A 19935-nucleotide genomic window follows, 5' to 3' on the forward strand; every position below is an offset into this window, starting at 1 on the left:
TACCACTTCATTTGTAGTTGCAGAACTAGAAGCGCCATTTCATGAAGCTTGTATGGATGTGACAATAATGCGTAAAATATAACCCATAGATTCATTTCTAGCTTGAATTTTAATCTATCCCAGATGAATCCTCACCAGTCAACTTTATGCCACTTTGGCAAACTACTGGAAAAGAGAGACTTCCAGACCTTCTAGCTCATAAGCTTATTGCAAGGAAAAGCAGAAGAACGGTAGAAGTTCCCAGCCCAGCTGGGATCCGAAAGAAAAGTTAGGATTCAAATCTAGTGAATAGCCTATCCATTTTTAAATTTTAATATTTAAATTCTGTCCTGCCAATAAATATGCATCAGTCATAGTGTGTGGTTTAATTTTATTTAGCATATTGTGGGAACCTAGCCACTATGGCTTGTTTCGACAAACCACAATAATGCTAAGCCAAGTTCAACAAGGCTAGAGAAATCAGGACACATCTGCTGGACAGGATGATTCTTTTTTTCATATTCTTGCTCTGTCACTGACTGCAACTGGAGCTCCAGCTGGCCTACGGCTGGAGAAGATCCTCAATTTATAAGCCAAGCCAAGGGAACCTTCATAGTGAAGAGCAGAGTTGGGTAGAAGAAGTTGAATATTCACAGGTGCAAATCTAGCTGCACTTCCAAGAGAAGAATCTGGGAACATCCAGGCACAGGACGATAGGTTTTGCACACATCTTTTTTTTTCATACATCTCTGCCAACTCTTTCCTTCTTACTTAAATTATGGGATTGGGGAGTAAGGATTGGGGAACGAACAACATTACAGTGTTCTCCATCCAACGCCTTGGACACCCAAAGATTGCATTTTAATCACTGCCCGTGTCTTCTTTTTTTCTCCTTAGTTCCTGGCTTTTGATACCCAGCTCCTGATGGGCAACCGTCGCTATGCCATGAGTCCAGAGGAATATATCTTTGGAGCCCTCAACATATACCTGGACATCATCTACATATTTTCTTTTCTCCTGCAGATCTTTGGAAGCAGTCGAGACTGAGCCTCTGGGTCTTGTGTCTGATAAAACAGAAATATATTGAGAGAGAGAGAGAGAGAGAGAGAGAGATTGATAATAATACAACAATCAAGAAAGGAGAGAGGAAAGAGCAGTAACCTCTCTTGTCCTTTAGCGAGCTTCATTGCATCAAGTGAGCCTTTGCTCACCCACTGGTCTACTTGAGCTCCCTCTGCAGCCTCTGTGTGTGTGTGTGTGTGTGTGTGTGTGTGTACACGTGTGTGTGTATATATATTTATATACACATGCTCTTAGGGTAAACTGGTATATACAGTATGCTAGGCTTCCCCTTGCTTTCATAACTGCTTTCAAAATATATATTGAAATTAGTGTAGCAATAGAGGAAAGAGTACCAGGGACGGGGACCTGGGTGGTGGAGGTGGTGGTGGAAGAGAGAGAGAAATACTATTGATTTTAACTTAAAGCTGAACAAATGAAGGAATGAAATAGTCAGAAACTTAAGTTTGCTATATCCAAAGTGAGCAGGTTGTAAAAACACCCGAAAATTTATGTGAAGTTCATTTTGTATGACGTGAATTGTTCCAAATTTCAGAGTTCTGGCACAATCCTAGTCTGTATATTGTTGTTTCTACTTATATCTATCCCCACCAAGAGTTTAGTAGATTATATATATATATATATATATATAGTTCTCAGATGTTTTTTTCCCCATCCAACCGAATAACAAGATTTTATCTGCTGAAATTTCTTGGCACTTTTTGGAGGACTTCATTTTGGCTAGACAGTTGAGGCACACCTGCTGAAATAATTTTATCTGGCCTCCTCAGATAAAGGTTCCCAATTTCTAGTTGAGGATAGCTTTAAAAAATAATAATAATCAGTTATTTTGCATGATTTTGTTTCGGCCCTAATTCCAGGCTAGGCAAAAAGGGAGAGAAAAATTAACCTCATAAAAGTGATCTTTCGTGGTCTTGCGTAACCGAGGATAATGTTGGAGCTGGTTAGGCTCTGGTCCCAATCACTGGTAGAACCACCGTTTGCTTTACTTGCACCTGTGCTTCTGCTATATCACGTCTTCCACTTGTCCTTGCTCTACCCCCACCCAAACATAAGTTCCTTGGGGCATTGGGGGTACTACAGACAAGATCTTTTCCGGAGCCCAGAAGATGACAAGGCAATCAGCAAACGGAGAACCATCGTTGATTTGAGCACATTCTTAGTATTATCCCATTATTTTGTGAGTGGGTATTGAGTGGGCTTTATAGAAGAAGGAGAGTACCTTATGGCAGTTTCATATATATTATGCATAACGAAATCTAAAGAGGATTTCTGAAAAGGACTTATAAGAGTCTTCGATAACTTTGCACTCTCCCCATAATAATCCTTTAGATAGAAGATGAAGGGACATAGATGACAACCTTACTTCTCCTGTAAGACATTTTTGTAACCCTGACCACTTTTATCCATTAAAAAGTATCTTGCTACTTGTCCTGTGCAATGGTTCAGAGCTACTTTTTCTATTTTTGTGTAATCACCCAGGCCTAAGAATGCAACCTGAAAGTTGTCACTTGAAGTGATCCTACTATATTTGCTTAGAGATGACGAATGACTGTGGCAGCAGCAAACAGCCTTTTCTAGAATTTAGGACTGTATTTAAACACACACACATCCCCAATGCAATGGCATCACTGGTCAAAAACACTATTCTCATTTTTCTATGGAGTGCTTTCTAAAAATGATAAAATAGTGAGAGATGGCTTAGAATTTTTGCTTTTAAAAAAAAAGAAAGACCCAAACCGTGCTTTATTGACATTATTCTGGCACTATAGGTCAGATGGTTCATCGAGTGGTGTGGTGGCCTAGAGGTGCAGTTCTCACCTCACAATCAGGAGGCTGTGTGAGTTCAATCCTAGGTAGAGGCAGATCTTTCTCTCTTTGGGCATACTGAGAATATATCTGCTGGGGAAAAAAGTCTGCATTGGTGACAGGAAGGGCATCTGGCCAGTAAACACTCAGCTCCATTCAGTTGCCCAGATTCCACTCCACAGGGGGGATTATGGGGTCATTATAGGATAGTTGAGATGGCTCATTACTGGCTGTTAAGAAAACTACTAAAATTGAGAGGAAATGGACTCCCTCTGCAGCCTGCTATGTGTTACTCCTCGCCTCTCCCAAATATTTTCTGGTTAAATGACAATGCTGATACTTAGCTTTGGTTTAGTGGTTTGGTGTTCTGGGTAGCAGTCTTCCCCAATTTGGAGCCTTTGAGTTGTGTTTATCAAGACTACTATCCTTCCGAGCACGAGAGATGGACATGGGCGTTCCATGAATCTGGAGAGCACCAGGTACAATAAGATTATTTTGAATGATTTTTACAACAAGGATACTTGGTGTTCCTTAGTAGGCTAACAAGAGAACCATGTGGTTGAGAAAGAGCTGAATCCAGGTCTCCTTTACCACCTGGATTAGCAGACAGATGCACTGTATGGGATGATGCGGTGCCTATTTCATGATTTGCTCACTGGTGTGTGCTTTTCTTTTTAGAATGTCCTCCTCAGCCTCCAAGGATCTCTGCACACGAGGCCGAGTCTTCTGGGCCGTGTTCAGTCAGAATACCTGCTTAGCTTTCCTAGTGTTCATAGCATATTGTGTCCCCGGGTTGCTCTGTTATTCGAGGCGTACATTCTGTCCCAGGTTAATGTATGCCTTTGGTTGCATTGCTTGAGTACACCAGGTCCTCCTGGTGCAGACACATTAAGTTGCTTCAGCTACCCCCTCCCTGAAGAGCTTGCAGGCTGAGTTCAAGACTGGAATGAGCTCGTGTTTGTAGTCTCCACCAGAGCTTTTCATGCCAAGTAAGGAAGCGTGCCAAGGCTCCCTGCTCTAGAAAAACCATTCCTTTTGGGCTCTTAATGTTCCTCATTTGGAAGTCAACCAGTTATTTTCTGACTGCGGGCTGAAGGCTAAGACCAGCATCCTGAAAGCATTATTTAAAAGGTGATGCTTCCAGCTGATAGGGGTGGTTTATCTGAGATCTCCCTGAGAACAGAGAAGGGAATGCGTCATCGGGCGGTCTGTTGCAATTCTGGCCCATGAAGAAAAGAGGATTTCGCCAGCAAGGGCCCAACTCTTCTGTCCTGAACACCATCTGATTGCAACTACTCTTCAAACACTCCCGCCTCTGCAGTCCTTGTACATCGGCCAGTTAATGCCATGGCAGGACAGAAAGAAAAAATTGCCATGCACCTACCAACAAAGGCTGGTTTTGCCGCCACCCCCGCTTTTTTTCCCTTTTCTACACAATTGGTGTCATTTATGTGTTTCAAAGCCATGGCTGGAAGTTTGAAGATCAAAAACATCTCCATAATAAAGAGATGAAGCTGTGTGACTTGCGAAAGTAAACAAGCATAGCCACTTTAGGGATGGAAGAAATGGTCCATACTGATGTTCTGTCATGGATATAAATTCATTCGTAGCAAATGTAAGAGAGGCAGTTCTGGTGTGAAGAATTCTGTATATAGCAACAGCACTTAGACTTACATACCGCTTCACAGGGCTTTACAGCACTCTCTAAGCAGTTTACAGAGTCAGCATATTGCCCCCAACAATCTGGGTTCTCATTTTACTAACCTTGGAAGGATGGAAGGCTGAGCCAAACCTGAGTCAGTCAGGATCGAACTCCTGGAAGTTGGCATACTCAGTCTGCAATACTACATTCTAACCACTACACCACCATGGCTCATAGCCAAGTCTTCTTGCCTTTATGATGTGATTTTCAAATGTTTGGCCATAATTAATCATGTGATTTATTATTAAATGAATAAAGACCCAGTAAAGGTGATAATTGATTACCACCGAAGGAGGAGGGGCACATTTGTTGCTTTAAAGGGCTTGTCTCATCTCATACCTTCCAACCAAAATTTTGCCTCCAAGCCCCTAGAACAGAGGTGGGGAATTATGGCCCCTTTATGACTTGTGGACTTTAACTCTTCCATACTGGCTCAAGAATTCTGGAAGTTGAAGTCCACAGGTCATAAAAAACCATAGTTCCCCATCCCTGCCCTAGAACAACTTTTCATCACTTGAGGCTTTCCAGTGAAATTGGCTGGGAATTGTACATATTGTAATCTTGAGCATGTCAGGAGGACGTTGAAGTTGCCTTGAAAGTCAGGATGGCCATCAACAACGTAGGAACAATTTTCATTGTTCTGTTTGGGGTTTCATTTCCATCATCCCAACCAAGAGAACCCTAGTTCAGAGCCTCCAAAGAGGAGTAGTTTTCCTAACCTTGAATTAGGAACTGTGGCCTTCCTCCAAGAAACTTTCGGGGTAGAGGGTTAAATTAATAGAATGCCACAAATTTGGGATCTTATATCTACTAGTAGTTCCAACTGCTGGGAAGAAGGTGCTTATTTCTGTATTCCCCCCACCTTTATTCTACAGAATTCAGTCCTAAGTCACATTTATAGCTAGGGGGGAATGCTCGAAAGAGGCTTAAATATTGGACTTTCTGTACCCTTTCCTTTAAAATGAAACAGACCTGGCAATGGATTAAACAATTGTGCAAAATACACAGTATGAACCTGCTAATGGTTTTGGATACTTACTTTCTAAATACTCCATATGTATCAGAGTTCCATAGAAGACAATAGCAGAACAGGAATCATCTGTAGTTATTTTCTCTGAAGGCAGATAATGTGGTCCAAATGATATGCCCTGCATTTGAAAGGGTCCTTGAAAAATTTATAGATTTAGTACATCAAACACCCCTCCAAACACACATTATCCTCAAAGCTACCTACTTTTGCTGGGCATAGTGGCCACTGAACCTGTACTTTAGGATTTACTAGCTTTTTGGTAGTACCCTAAAACTCTAAACAATTGGAAATCCAAAAGGACTCAATCAGTAGATGTGGAAAGAGCCCTTCAGAATAAAAACGTGCATTAAAACAATGGCTTTATTCTGGAGAAGATCTGTCTATACGGTTGCTAAGAATTCAGCAAAGTGATGGCACATAATTAACAGCAGCATCCTCAAGGAATTATCTATTTCTCTCAGAAGCAAGTTTAAACATAGCCATTCAGCCAAGGCACAGTATTTTGTCTTTTAAAGATTATTATTACTTCCAGGGACATTTCCAGCATTATCCACACAAAAAGGGTCTTAGGGCTTAATTTTGTTTTAAGATGGGAAGTATAGTATTCTGCAGCTTCCTTTAAGAGCTTTTACAAACTCCCAAGAAAAAAACTTGCAAAAGCTCAGACTTTTTTCAGTGAACATCCGACTTGATGCTTAGGTGACAAAGGGCTAGGGTTATTTAGAGGGACAGCTTTGGTTTCTGTGTCTGAGGCGGCTAACCTCTCCTCATAAACCCAGCGTCTGATGTCATCCAATTACAGTAAGCTCACCTACAGGAAATGAAGATTTAAGAAAAGGAAGGCCTTTTGGCATGTCCTGTGGAGAAGAGCATTGTGTGTTTTAAAAGTGGCTTTAGGTTTATGGAAGAACTCTATTGAAGTTGGTGGGTTGCACTGTCATGTAGAACAGATTTTTTTTTTTACATTTTCCTGCAAGTGAGTTTCCTCCCATTTTCCTCTCAGTTTGCTCATTTTTTTTTTACAGACTACACAAAAGTGCACACACATCTTGCTGTGTACCTCCACTTTAACATTACTTATATGTGTATGCTGCCCCCCTCCAAGATAACTTTAAAAAGTAGCCATGAGGGTCAACTTTCATTTTATACACACAATAACACTGTGAAGTGGGTTGAGCAGAGAAAAAGTGGATACATGGCTGAGCCTGAGGCTTTGGTCTCAATTCAGTCCCTTAGTCACTGTTTATTATAGTGATCCCTGTGGCATATTAATCATCCATGACCTGGAGATAGGCTATGTTGATGGACTATGTTAGAAGGCAGCAAATTTTTGATGGTCTGAGATCATATTTATTTATTTATTTATTTATTTATTTATTTATTTATTCCTTCCTTCCTTCCTTCCTTCCTTCCTTCCTTCCTTCCTTCCTTCCTTCCTTCCTTCCTTCCTTCCTTCCTTCCTTCCTTCCCTCCCTCCGCCAGGAATGCAGTGAATGAAACAAGAAAGCTAAAATGGCAGGGATAGGATTTTTGGAGATCTTTGGAAGACGGGAGAATTTGGGATATTTTCTTCTCAGCCAATGTTAAGCTACATTATGGGTTACTCTTACAGCTACGGAGAGTTTCTTATCTCAGATTGGCAGGGAATTCTATTTGGTGACTCTATAAGTTGCCAGAAAGTGATTTGCCCACTCTTTTCTTAGTTCTGTAATATATACCTAATAGTAATTTAAAACTTAGTCTAAAACATGATGCTGATTGGTGTGCAATTTCACCCAGTCAATTTTCTCCCATTAGCTTATTTTAAACTAGCTAAGGCACCATATCAGTCACTATCACATTTCAGTATTGTTCTAAAGCACACACTATTCAGCTTATTCTTGCACAGTGTGTTCCTGGTTACAGTTTACAGCTGCCATATGTACGTGTGGGGGCTGTGGGGGGGGGGGCAGGGGGAAGAGAAATAAACCAAAACATACCTGGAATGAAAGTTAGGAAAGTATACAGTCACTGCCCCCTTGTGTTTTTTTTTTTTTTTCAAATTTACCAGAGCAGTTTCCTTTTGTGCACGTGGTTTGGTTATTGCTATCTTCTGAGGATAACTAATTCTCTATTCAGTAGCGAAACCTTTGCTGTAATTTCAAGTGAAGTGAACAGCAAAGGATCGGTGGTCTTTCAGCTCTCACTGTGGTGAGATACAGCGATGGCAATCACCCAAAAGGTGCTTGGGAATGGCTTCTCATCCAAAGATCTCATGGGGAGATTAAGGATCGAGATTTTTATTTGGCAGGTACTCTGTATGTGTGGATTCTTCTCCTTGCACACCCAGCTACTTTTGCTTATGTTCACTTTAGGAATTGAACATAGCTGACCCAACTCTTTGATTTTGTCTTCAGTATGAAAATATTGCACTTTCTTCATTGGTGTGACTAATCAAGGGTCCTCAAATGAAAAACCCTTTAACTCAGTTGCTGTTTAGCAACTGAGTTAAAGGGTTCTTCATTTGAGGATCAGGAAAAACCAAGGAGCACTTGCTAATTGCCAACATTCATTGTTTACGCGTACGACAGATAATAAAGTAGGAGATAATCTGAGATAGATCCCAATAGAGAATAAATGGTGATGTTTACTACCTTTGACAGTTCTCCCTCCCTCCTTTACTCTTTCTACTTCCTACACGTACATAATGAAGGAAGTACAGCCGGGGTGAAATTCAAAGAGAGGTGGTAGGGACAATTTGAGTCAGTTGGCCCCGCCCACACCCACCCGCCTTCTTCCTTTTAGAGACTGAGTCCCACCAAGCCACGCCCACAGAGCCGGTAGGGAAAATTTTTTTGAATTTCACACCTGTTACAGTCTTAGTAGTCAAGACCATTGTGGTAATAACGTCTCTGCTGCCCCCCACCCAAGGAAGATTTCTTTCCCTGATGTAGTGTTGATGCTGGATCAAAAGATTGTTATTTTCCCATGCTTCTTAAAGATGAATTGTTTGCTATTTTGATTTGTTCCACTTAATTCATTTTGTTTTGGTTATCAAGTAATACATGCGGCTGTTCAAACAGAGGTTGGACTAAAATAATAAAACCAGGCTCCAAAATTATAACAATGAAGCATAATTCTTCTGCACTGATTCATATATAATTTTTTTCTGAGTACCAGCAGATCGTTGGAAAAGTGCAGTCTCAAACTTTACTTAGTTACTGAAAGCTCCCTTCACTTGATGTTCCATCAAGGTTTCATCCTTGCATCCCCTTAAGCCATATCAGATTGCTGCTATTAGTCTTAATCATCCATGATGACATCCTATCTTTTGCCCAGGAAAGTTCTAGAAAAAATCACATTAGCTTGTAAAATGTATGTATATGTGTATGTATGTATGTATTGCATTTATATGCTGTCTGTCTCACTATCCAGAGCAACTGAGCTGTTTACAATAAAATCATAAACATAGAACATTAACAGGAATTAGATAAAAAGCTAGAAAACTAAGAGCAAGAGCAGTATGGTGGCAGATTCTTTCCTATTAATCCACTAGTCATCTAGATCAGGGGTCTCCATCCTTGGCAACTTTAAGACTTGTGGACTTCGACTCCCAGAATTTCTCAGCCAGCAGCAGCAGCATTCTTCAGCAACTGGCTGAGGAATTCTGGGAGTTGAAGTCCACAAGTCTTAAAGTTGCCAAGGTTGGAGACCCCTGATCTAGAGCATTTAGTGCTCTCATCATGGCCCTAATCCAATTGGAAGTGCCAGGTTTTAATGCCCATCCAAAAGCCAAAAGGGTGGGGGCAGATCTCACCTCCAGCGGTAAGATATTTCAAAGTGAGGGGATCATGGTAGGAAAGGCTCTTCTCTTAGACCAAACTTGGCACGTTTAAGACTTGTGGACTTCAACCCCCAGAATTCTCAGAATCCCATGACTGGCTGAGGAATGAAATCTAAAAGTCTTTGGAGACCCCTGTCCTAGACTCTGCTAGCTAACTGGGCCTATAGCATGCTCCTTTCCCCAAACTAATTCAGACTCTTAACCATTATGAAAGACAACATATTGATAGCATTAATGAATGGATTTCAACATCAACTGCTTGAGCAACAGGTAGTAATGACTCAGATTTGTTACTCTAAAAGAATAATTGCAAGTATGCTAAGTATCTGTGGGTAACATTTGTGGACTAGTACTGATCTGGCAGTTGGCTCACCTATGATCCTCTGAAAAGTTATTTTACTCCGTGGTGTTTTGTGATATACGATCATTTTAATTCTACTATGTGGTATCAACATCTGTAGTAGCAGATGTTATTGTTTTTGCTATAACAGAATATTACCTGCTTTCAGGAAATCACATCTACTTCAGCAGTGTTTGTTCAGTAGGGGCAGTCTTGACTATGAAGTCAGTGGAGGCTGCTTTGTATTTGCTTATATGCTACTGGGATGTCCACTGTATATTAGCCCCAAGGCCCTAATAAGAATGGGTGAATCTGTCAATCTCTCCTCCCTCCACAATTTAAGACAATTTCTTCTCATTTCACATAAAATCTGATTCATTTTTACACATGGTTCACAGATTATCTCTAGCGATATTGTGCAATTTCCAATTTCTACTTATATCATCATGTTGGGATGGTGTCTCTTTTACAATCCCTTGCCTGCCAGGGTGAACGAAATCATGTATTAGGAGAGCCAAGCAAAATAGTCTTAGAAACAAACATACATTATCATCCATATCCAACCCTTAAGGATCTTTCCAAAGAAAGAGAGAAAGCAACGAATCAAATCTTCAATCTGGGACCATGAATTCTGTGGTATTGTCCATGACTCACTGCTCTTAGTGTAGAATGAAATATTGTAGGAGTATAACCCTGTCAAGGAAGTCATAATAATGAGGTAGATAGCTTTCTGGCGATCTGTTTCCAACTTGCTAAGTCATGCAAATAGATCCAGTCTCTCAGCTTTTCATCGTGATTTAACAAGGCATATTTACATCGTAGATGAGGGAAACAATGATTGCAGTAATGATTTCCATGCCTTCTGATTCTTCAGCACTTTGAAGGACAAGCTAACTAGGGATTTATTATCCTTCAGACAGGTGTATTTGTATTAATATAAGCTTTCTGAACCTGAGTGATTCCTAAAGGAAGCTGAGTGATTGTCTGGAGAAGAATGGACAGGCTTCCTGGCAGAAGCATCATTATGCCTTTAAGGAAATGGTTTTGTATAATTTTCAGAGCTTGGATGAAATTACTGTTCTATTACAGGTAGCTCCATAAAGTAGCTGCCTTAACACCTGGAGCTGGGCGAGACTTACCACACAGGCTTACCTTTCGTATAATAAAGTATATTACTGTTGCTGAGTGTAGAAATGTGTTTAAGGATGATATTGTTTCTTTCCAGAAAAGTCCTTGTATTTAAGATGCTTACATTTTTAATGGCAGAATCTTGGACACTGATCATTTTTCAAAAGTCATATTTTTTGATGTTGCATGCATGGTATTTTTATTGACCAAACATAGATAGTACTCTTTTCAACCTATTTTTTGTTGAAAAAGCTTGTATGTGTCTGTAAAACCTCTGTTATATATTTTGAAATAAATTTTCCTTATTGCTGTTACTGTTGTTGTTGTTATTAGTGTATGGCATTGTTACATTAGCCAGGACACTACAGTACTTATGCAGAATAGATGTTTGGCTGACGATTTATTAGCTCTGTTGTGGTACCCACTTGCTTGTACACTTCCCAAAGTATAGCAATAGCACTTACTTATATACCACTTCATAGTGCTTTACAGCCCTCTCTGAACAGTTTACAGAGTCGGCATATTGCCCCCAACAATCTGGCTCCTCATTTTACCCACCTTGGAAGGATGAAAGGCTGAGTAAACCTTGAGCCGGTCAGACTTGAACTGCCGAATTGCTGGCAGCCGACAGTCAGCAGAAGTAGCCTGCAGGATTGCATTCTAACCACTGCGCTACTGCAGCTACCACAGGAAGGCAAGCTAACTTCATAGCAGAAAGAATGACCAGGGGCTTTTCCTGCAGCACCATCCAAGCCACCCCGCTTCCTCCACCAGAGCTGCCTTGCAAATGGGCACCACAAATGAGAAGGTTCAAAGCTGGCAGGAATCTGACTGCCTGTACAGAGCTTTGTCTCCTCACCAAAGGGGTACCTGTTTATCTATTCGCATAGACCATACTTTCAAACTATTAGGTGGGGAGAACCTGAGGCAAGTGGAAGGAGCTAGGGCTCGAACCGCTAGAGCAGAGACCATTTCTAGCATCATTAAGCTACTGAGTCACCACACCTCCAATTTTCCCTATTATAATGTATATTTGTGTATGATTTTCACCCAATAGGGAAAATTCTTCTGCATGTATTCCTGCAATATTATTATTGTATATTTTGAGACGAGGGCTTAAAAATGACTTTAAAAGGTAACAAAACCATGAAGAACTGCTGCCTTTTGATTTATGGTAAAGATCTGAAAAATTTGAGCCAGATACATTCTTATTATAAGCTAAACCAATTTCCCCCCAATCGGTATTCTCGAAAATTCCTGAAATAAAGATTCCCTTCTCCTCACAGAGATGGTAAGACAAAAGAAAGTTGCCTGACTTCACTACTACAATCAGTGAATCAAAGTCATTTTAAAAGCAAATTATTTGCTGAAAAACTCTAGTCTTCTTTTCTTATATACAAAAAAACTTTCCAAGCAGTGCAATTGTATTTATCTAAGGAATTCCTTGGGATTCCTCACCTCCACAGATCCTTTCAGTCAAGCTTAAAGCTTAAACTGATGATTCACAGTTGGAATCTATCCAGATTCTAAGCAGGCTACCTCTGAGTTTGAGAACATCAGTCAAATGCTGCCACCTGCAGGTCTGGGAAATCAGATGACAAGGGGAAACAACATCAGAAGAGAAGTAAAGCAAGTTATTTCCATACTCTTGCCAAGAGAACAGTGGTGGGAATTCACTTTTTTTTTTTTTTTTACTACCGGTTCTGTGGGCATGGCTTGGTGGGCGTGGCAGGGGAAGGATACTGTAAAATCTCCAGTCAGAGGTGGCATTTGCCGGTTCTCTGAACTACTCAAAATTTCCACAACCAGAACTGGTCAGAACTGGTCAGAACCTGCTGAATACCGCCTCTGGAACAGTATGATTATTTCCGTGTAGTCACCAGCTGAATTTCCATCTTAAATATATCTTTTTCCATTCCTGGGCAACCTTCCAGAGGAATCTTATCTCCACTGGTCAAGTTCTTCTAACAAGGCGAAGACCAGATTCACTAAAATTTCATATGCACCTTAATAGGGCAAATTCATACCAGCGCAGAGAATGATGTGGGGAATCTGGTACACAGTCCGGAATTAAATTCCAATGCAGCCATTAAGGACATGAGCTGTAATAAATAAATTAGAATACAGAATAGAAGAGTTGGAGTTGAGGGAAGACTTCTAGAAGAATGAACTATTTTGGGAAATATTTAAAAAGGCAGAATACTGTATATTTCCCTAAAGGAGAAACAAGACTAAGTACAAAAATCACCACCATTTTCCTGTCTTGATAGTGTGATTGTCCATATGATTTTTCCACATCTATGGCTCTTTTTATCACATTAAACATTCGTATTCTGGCCTCTTTCAGAAGCCTCACCTGGTTACCTCTGTTGTCAAGGGATTCTTGCTCGCACACAATTGTCTGCGCAACCAAAGTATGTTTTTGGATTCAGTAATTACGGTGATAATATCATCTTGGCATTAAAAGTGGAATATGGTAGGACAGCAATCCAAAATCTAGCCAGGAACTGTAAACAGAAAGTACAGCCTTTTGCTAATGATGTGGAGCAGTGGTTAGAATGCAGTATGGCAGGCTAATTCTGCCAACTGCCAGCAGTTCAATTCTCACCAGGCTCAAGGTTGACTCAGCCTTCTATCCTTCCAAGGTCAGTAAAATGAGGTCCCACATTGTTGGGGGCCAATATGCTAACTCTGTAAACCGCTTACAGAGGGCTGTAAAGCACTGTGAAACAGTATATACAGTAAGTCTAAGTTCTGTTGCTATTGCTTTGCTCCCTAATTAGAAGAACAAATAAAGGGTGTGTTCCTTTCCTCTTTTCGTATACTGTAAAAAGTTGATTTCAACTGCCCCTCATTATTGTCCAGTATCAGGTGGGTTTTATCTGTTGAAATTTGTTCTTTCTGACAAATATCAAATGCTTTGAGAATTTTTCTATTCAGGAAAGGAAGATGCAGACAGATCTTCTCTGTCCTGGAACCTCCCTATGTCATTTCTTAGCCTTTCCAAAGAGCTGTAATTAGCCTGTCAGAATTGGTTGAGAAAGCTCTTTTCTCTTTTCCCTGAGGCTGTTCCACAATGGCACTGCAATCGAAGGAGTTTCGGATTTGGGCAATGTGAATGTCCCTATGCATTCCAAAGTATCTTGTTGCCTCTGAATCTGAAGATTTCCACAGCTTTTCTCCATTCAGGTCTTAACATTTAAACTTGTGTTCCCCCTTTGTGTGGCTCTGGCAACTCTCTGCTTCTACAGTTACCAGAAATTGGTGGTCTCACTATTCTGATTTGGGAAACACAGAGGAACTGTTGAGTAGATCTAAAAATAGAGTTGTTTTTTTAAAAAAAACAACACAACAAAACCAAAAGTTGTGTGATAGTTACAAAAACAAAGGAAAGGATGGGGAGAGACCCTTTCTCCACTGAAGGCAGGGCACAAAAGTTGTTGCTTTACAAAGAGGAGATGTGTAAGACAAACATAAAAAGAAAATTGAGGAAATCTAGTATAAGGACTCAGCCCAAAAGATTCCAGAGAAGACTGCAAAACCACCTTGCCAGAATTAAGAAAAAAAAAATGGGCAGGGAGAATGCATAGATCTTTCCAGACATAAGGAGAGTTCATGACCACACCATTTCTTCCAGATCTAAAAGATTTTTATAGTTTCCAGTTCAAAAAGCAAACAAAAATTTTAAAAAGTCTTTCCGGAACAGCTGTCCTTCCTACAACATGGCCAATATGGAATGCTAAAGCAGAATAGCCTCATCCTTAAGAATATCACAGCCTCATCCTTAAGTATATTTAATTAAAATCTTTTAAGAAAAATAGCTGCTGAACTAACTGATATTTATAGATTTCTAAAACAGATTTTGGGGCAGAGTTCTCACAAAGTAACTTGCATTTTTAAAATAAAACTTAACATGAAAATCCTTACTTCAAAATGCATTGTTTCCCTAAAAATGAATCTTAGTACACTGAATCATAAAAAAATTCTGAAACAAAAAACATCTTGATTCCCCCCCCCCAAAATAAAATATGGCTTCAAAAGGCTTTTCGGGGTGGGGGGGGAGTGACCTATACAGGGTCATTGCTGACAAAAGGCCTGTAGCCTCTTTAAAAAACAACAACCTTGGAATACTATTTACAGAAATGACCTTAAAGATTAATAATAAACCAAAGACTGACGAGGTATGTCGAACAATTTGAAACAAATATATAGAGTGAATAAACAGTGAAATACAGGCAGTTGTGTACCCGAGAAATAACAGCACACAAGCAAGGGGAACAAAGGAGCAAAAGATGGCACAGGTAATGACATTGTTATGTGACATTATTTGCACCAGACATCATGATACAAGTACATAACTGTAGGGCAGGGGTGGGCAAACTTTTTGGCTCGGGGGCCGCATTGACTTTTAAAATTTGACAGACGGGCCGGGTCAGCACAAGATTTTTTGGGAATCGCCCCCCCTCCCCCCCTCTTCTCCTCCTTTCCCTCCCCTCGGAGGCCTCCTGAGTCAGGAGTTGCTACCGCCGGCACGGCTCCATGAGGCTCCAGTCCCGCGTTGCCTCGGGAAGGGAAAGGCAAAAGGAAGAGCGCGGCGGTGCTTTGCAACGGAGCAGCGGCACCGGAGGCTCAGGCTCAGCGGCTCCTGGTTTTGCCTTTTCTTTCCCAAGGCAACGCGGGACTGGAGCGTACAGAGCTGCGCCAGCGGTAGCAACTCCTGACAGCCCCAGCCGGACAGCTGAGCGAAGCCCGGGTGGAACTGCCTGTTGCTGCTGCCGGAGCACCACCGGGTCGCCTCCTCCAAGCAGGGCTTCCCCTCTGCCACACGGCTCGGGGCCAGGCGCGGCGCCCGCGAGTTAAAAGGAAGCCAAAAGTTGCTGGGAAGTTGCTCGGGTGCTGGAAGCAGGCTTTTAAAGTGCTGCCTGAGCAAAGTTTAAGCAGCCCGCCCGCCCGCCGGGCGGAACCCTTCCGCTCCTCAGCGGGAAGACGCTCCAGCCTGCAAACTTTGCCTTTGCAAAGTTTAAGCCTGGAAGCCCCAGAAAAAAAGGGTGATCGGCGGGGACTCACCTTCGGAGAGGTCGCACTCGAAGGTGATTTCAAACTCCCAGCCGAGGCCTTTGCAAAGTTCTTTTCTTTCCTACTTCGAGAGCGCTCCGCACTGTTTTGCAGCTTTGGGGGCCACGGGCACAGGGCAATACGCCACGCCGAGTGATTTTTTTTCAGGGCGGGCGGATTGGCCAGACCAACGGGCCGGATGTGGCCAGCGGGCCGTGGTTTGCCCACCCCTGCTGTAGGGGCTTGGGAGATGACATCATCATGTACATGCCATCATTTTGATGTCACTGCTTTTTATCTTGGGTGCAGGCAGGAAGAGGGGGGACCCTATAGCACATGAACCCTTGTGCTATATGTCACCATGCACCCAGAATCCATTAACCGGTGCTATTACTGTTTGACTTCCATGGTACAATGATTGGTTTACTCTTACAAGTGTTGAAATCAGTTAATATCTTAGATTAAGGGCGGAGAAAAGAGGGGAGATTTGAAATCTGAAATGGGCTCAAGAGGCACTTTACATTTAATTCATTATAATTAAATCCAAGATAGCCACCACCTTCTGGATATTTTGAAGAAATCTGGATCTTCACTAGCTTTCATTCACCTGCTGGCTAAGACATCCATAGACATGAGCAACAAACCCATTTCTTTGATACAATTTTCTAGAAAGGCTGGAAAAGCTGTTTTTTTTTTCCTTGAATCCGTCAAGGTGGCCTTCAGGATGACTCCTACAAAGAGACTTGACTTAGGAAGCCCTTCCAAGATGTGTGATGACCCAGGGCGTGGCACAAAGGCAACACAATCAGATAATCAGTAGGAGTCCCTTTATTAGCTCCAACTTTTCCCCCAATGTCCTGGCTACTTTCTGGGCTGGAGAAAAACTTTCCCAGGAACAGCCTTTGGCTGCAGAGAATCAAGTCCAAAATGTTGTCAACAAAAACTGTAACTATAAGTCCACTCGAGGCAAGATGAGGTAATTAGTCCGGCAGGGCAAGAGAAGGAATTCCAGACATGAAGGAATGGCAGTAATTCAACCCAGTTGGAAGGATGCCAGGATCACAGATAACCAAAGTCAACACATGATAAACTCACGTTTGTTCCCAGCAGATGCCACACTCAGCTTGCATCTCTTTTACACTCTCTTCCCAGGTGTGTCTAATGAAGGGAATCAGGGCCCTTTCCTCCCCCGTAAGCCATGCAACTCACGTTGCTCTCTTCTCTGTTCCTCCCTGTGTGCCCTAGGATGAAGAAAGAGTGGGCCTGGGTCTTCCTCTGAACTCCCTCTCCCTTGTTCTACCTCTCGCCTGCTCTGACCAACCGGACTTTGCCCTTCCCCAGTTTCCTCTACAGCCAACAGAGCCACACTCACACTCCCTATCAGCTGTTCGTCTTCCTCCTCGGATTCACACTCTGACAGGGGCATGACAAGATGTATGCAGCTGAGGCAATCCCAACCAACTTCTTCTCCGGTCTCTTTCTTCTCCTTCCTTCAGCCATCCCGAGAAAAATAATCATTCTGCCATGCTAGGAAAAGGTCAAATGAATTTTGCCACGATAGAATCTTTTTGAGTTGGTCATGGCTCCCGGCAAGATAAGTCCCTGCAGTTTTGTTGGAAAGATTTTGGAAGTGGCTTGCCCTTGCCTTCTTTCCAGGGCTGAGAGAAGGTGACTGGCTCAAAGTCACCCAGCTGACTTCCATAGCTAAGTTTTGACTAGAACTCAGGTTTCCCCACTCTTAGTCAAACACCTTAACTGCTATACCAAACTATTATTTTGCCATTAGGATACGAAAACTCACACAATAGAATACTGCCCAAACCAGGTTGGTATAATTGTGAGACATTTGTCAGTGATTCTCTTAACCTAGAGCCATGATGGTGAACCTATGGCACGCATGCCAAAGTGGCACGCTCTGTGGGCATGTGAGCCCTTGCCCCAACTGAGTTCCACCACACGTGTGCATGCCTCCTGCCGGCCAGCTGGTTTTCGGGTCTCTGTCATGCAGGCGCAAGGGGCGGGGTGCATGAAGGAGATGTGTGCGCAGGGGTGGGGGGAGCATGGGGGAAGGTCGCATATGTACGCCGCACCTCCCTGCGCCCCGTTTTTACTCCCAGGAGGCTGCAGGGAGTTGTACTAGGCCCAAAACTGGATGCAGGAGAGTGCCGCATGCCCCCCCATGCCCCGTTTTTGCTCCCAGGAGGCTGCAGGGAGGCCTACTAGGCCCAAAACGGGGCACGAATGCACGGGGAGCGGGGGGTCATGCATGCATGCACAGGGGGCAGGGCGAGTGGGAGGGGGGTCATGCATGCATTGCATTATGTGTGCAGACACGTGCTGTCACTCGCATACGCGCACTTTCGGCACACAATGACAAAAAGGTTAGCTATCACTGACCTGGAGCCTTTGGCAGATAATAACTGCATAATTAAAGAGACCCTTAAGCATCTTGACAGGAAATGGGGTTAAGACACCGCCATCTGCTGGTATGTAAAAGCATTGTTTGATGCCCAGCGTGAATGTGAATCACAAAGAGGCATCATTGATACGAATAGGTACAACACCCCCCTCGGCTTATCTTTTTAAGGCCAATTAGGATTCCCTCTTGGATAAGCTTTTCAAGAAGCAGCCTTTTCAGAGGGTAATTGAGGTGGCTAACTTTAAATCAGGACCACTGACAGTTCTAGATTGCTGTTCTCAGTATATTCATCATCAGTAGTAATACTGATATGTAAACGGGGTTTATTAAAATTAAGAATATGATACAATCTGCCTTGTTCCCATTCAATTTAGAAGTGCTAGAAAATCCAGCACTGGGAGAGTACAAAGATTGTTAAGGTAGATTTCTGCTTTCCTCTTCCTCTTCTTCCTTCTTTAAAGTAATATAATAATTCTATACTGATCAAAATTAGATATTTATATTTCCGGTCCATTCCATCTGCTAACACATTTACAAGTTGTGACCTGCACCCTTGCTGCATCTTTGATGTCTGTGATTAATTAGTGAAGCAAATACAAATGTACTCAAAACATCATTATGTACGTAGCATAACACCGAGCTGCTTCCTGTTTACGAAATTAATGCACCGTCAGCTAAGCTATGGTCTGAGATCAGAGTTCCTTCCATGGTTAACATAAATAAATCTCAAGATGATGCATACATATGCTGAAATTTCATTTCAACTTATTTGTAGATAGGAAGTATCAAATTAAGGTCTAAATTGGATTCACAGTTAGTCATACTAAAGTGTAAATTGGCTGAAGTAATGAAACAACTTATTCAGTGATTGTACTCAAATTCCAATCTTGCACTGCTATGTTACTATCTCCAAGGCTGCCTTTGATTCCCCCATAATGTCAATGGCTCATTGAAGAGGGCATCTGGCCACCTGTGTGTGTGTGTGTGTGTGTGTGTGTGTGTGTGTGTGTGTGAAAAAGGAGGAGCCAAGCAACCCACCCTCCTATCCTCACTTGCATTCTTCCTTTGTTGGGCTTGCTTTCTGCTGCCCAAAACTGAGTTTATTGCAGCAATGAATCGAATCCTGAATATATGTTGGCATAGTCCAATGTAATGCTATAAATATACAGCTAGTATTTGACAAAATTATACATAAAACAACCAATGGCGCTCACAATTGTATACAATGGCACAAACTGTTTGAATCTTTGGTAACCCTTGTCAAGGCTATGGTTTTCTCAGTTGCAATGTATGACTGTGAACGTTGGATCATAAGAAAGGCTGAGCGCCAAAGAATTGAGGCCTTTGAACTATGGCGTTGGAGAAGACTCCTGCGAGTCCCTTGGCCAGATCCTGAAGATGAAACTCAAACACTTTGGCCACCTAGTGAGAAGGAAGGACTCACTGGAGAAGAGCCTAATGCTGGGGAAGACTGAGAGCAATAGGAGAAGGGAACAACAGAGAATGAGGTGGCTGGATGGAGTCACTGAAGCAGTAGGTGTGAACTTAAATGGACTCCCGAAGATGGTAG

At 42.1% G+C, this 19935-nt stretch overlaps 1 protein-coding gene and 1 long non-coding RNA gene across 4 annotated transcripts in view; one reads left to right on the plus strand and one right to left on the minus strand.

The window, feature by feature from the left end:
• The window catches only part of FAIM2 (Fas apoptotic inhibitory molecule 2), a 106413-nt gene extending 103913 nt beyond the window's left edge, over window positions 1-2500 (plus strand). For all 3 annotated transcript variants that reach the window (XM_087953989.1, XM_087953990.1, XM_026679962.2), the window contains one exon: window positions 877-2500. In XM_087953989.1, coding sequence (XP_087810115.1) covers window positions 877-1026 — 150 coding nt within the window. In that variant the 3' untranslated portion in view covers window positions 1027-2500. The remainder of the gene's footprint in view (window positions 1-876) is intronic.
• LOC148132262 (uncharacterized) overlaps window positions 1-11603 on the minus strand; it is a 29230-nt gene extending 17627 nt beyond the window's left edge. Inside the window, exon 1 of the long non-coding RNA XR_015747246.1 lies at window positions 11450-11603. This is a non-coding gene — a long non-coding RNA (uncharacterized LOC148132262). The remainder of the gene's footprint in view (window positions 1-11449) is intronic.
• Window positions 11604-19935: the final 8332 nt, after the last annotated feature.

The sequence above is a fragment of the Notechis scutatus genome, chromosome 2 (genome assembly GCF_049901735.1).
Source record: "Notechis scutatus isolate UNSWTSFEM ecotype Mainland chromosome 2, rNotScu1.2, whole genome shotgun sequence".
NCBI lineage: Eukaryota > Metazoa > Chordata > Lepidosauria > Squamata > Elapidae > Notechis > Notechis scutatus.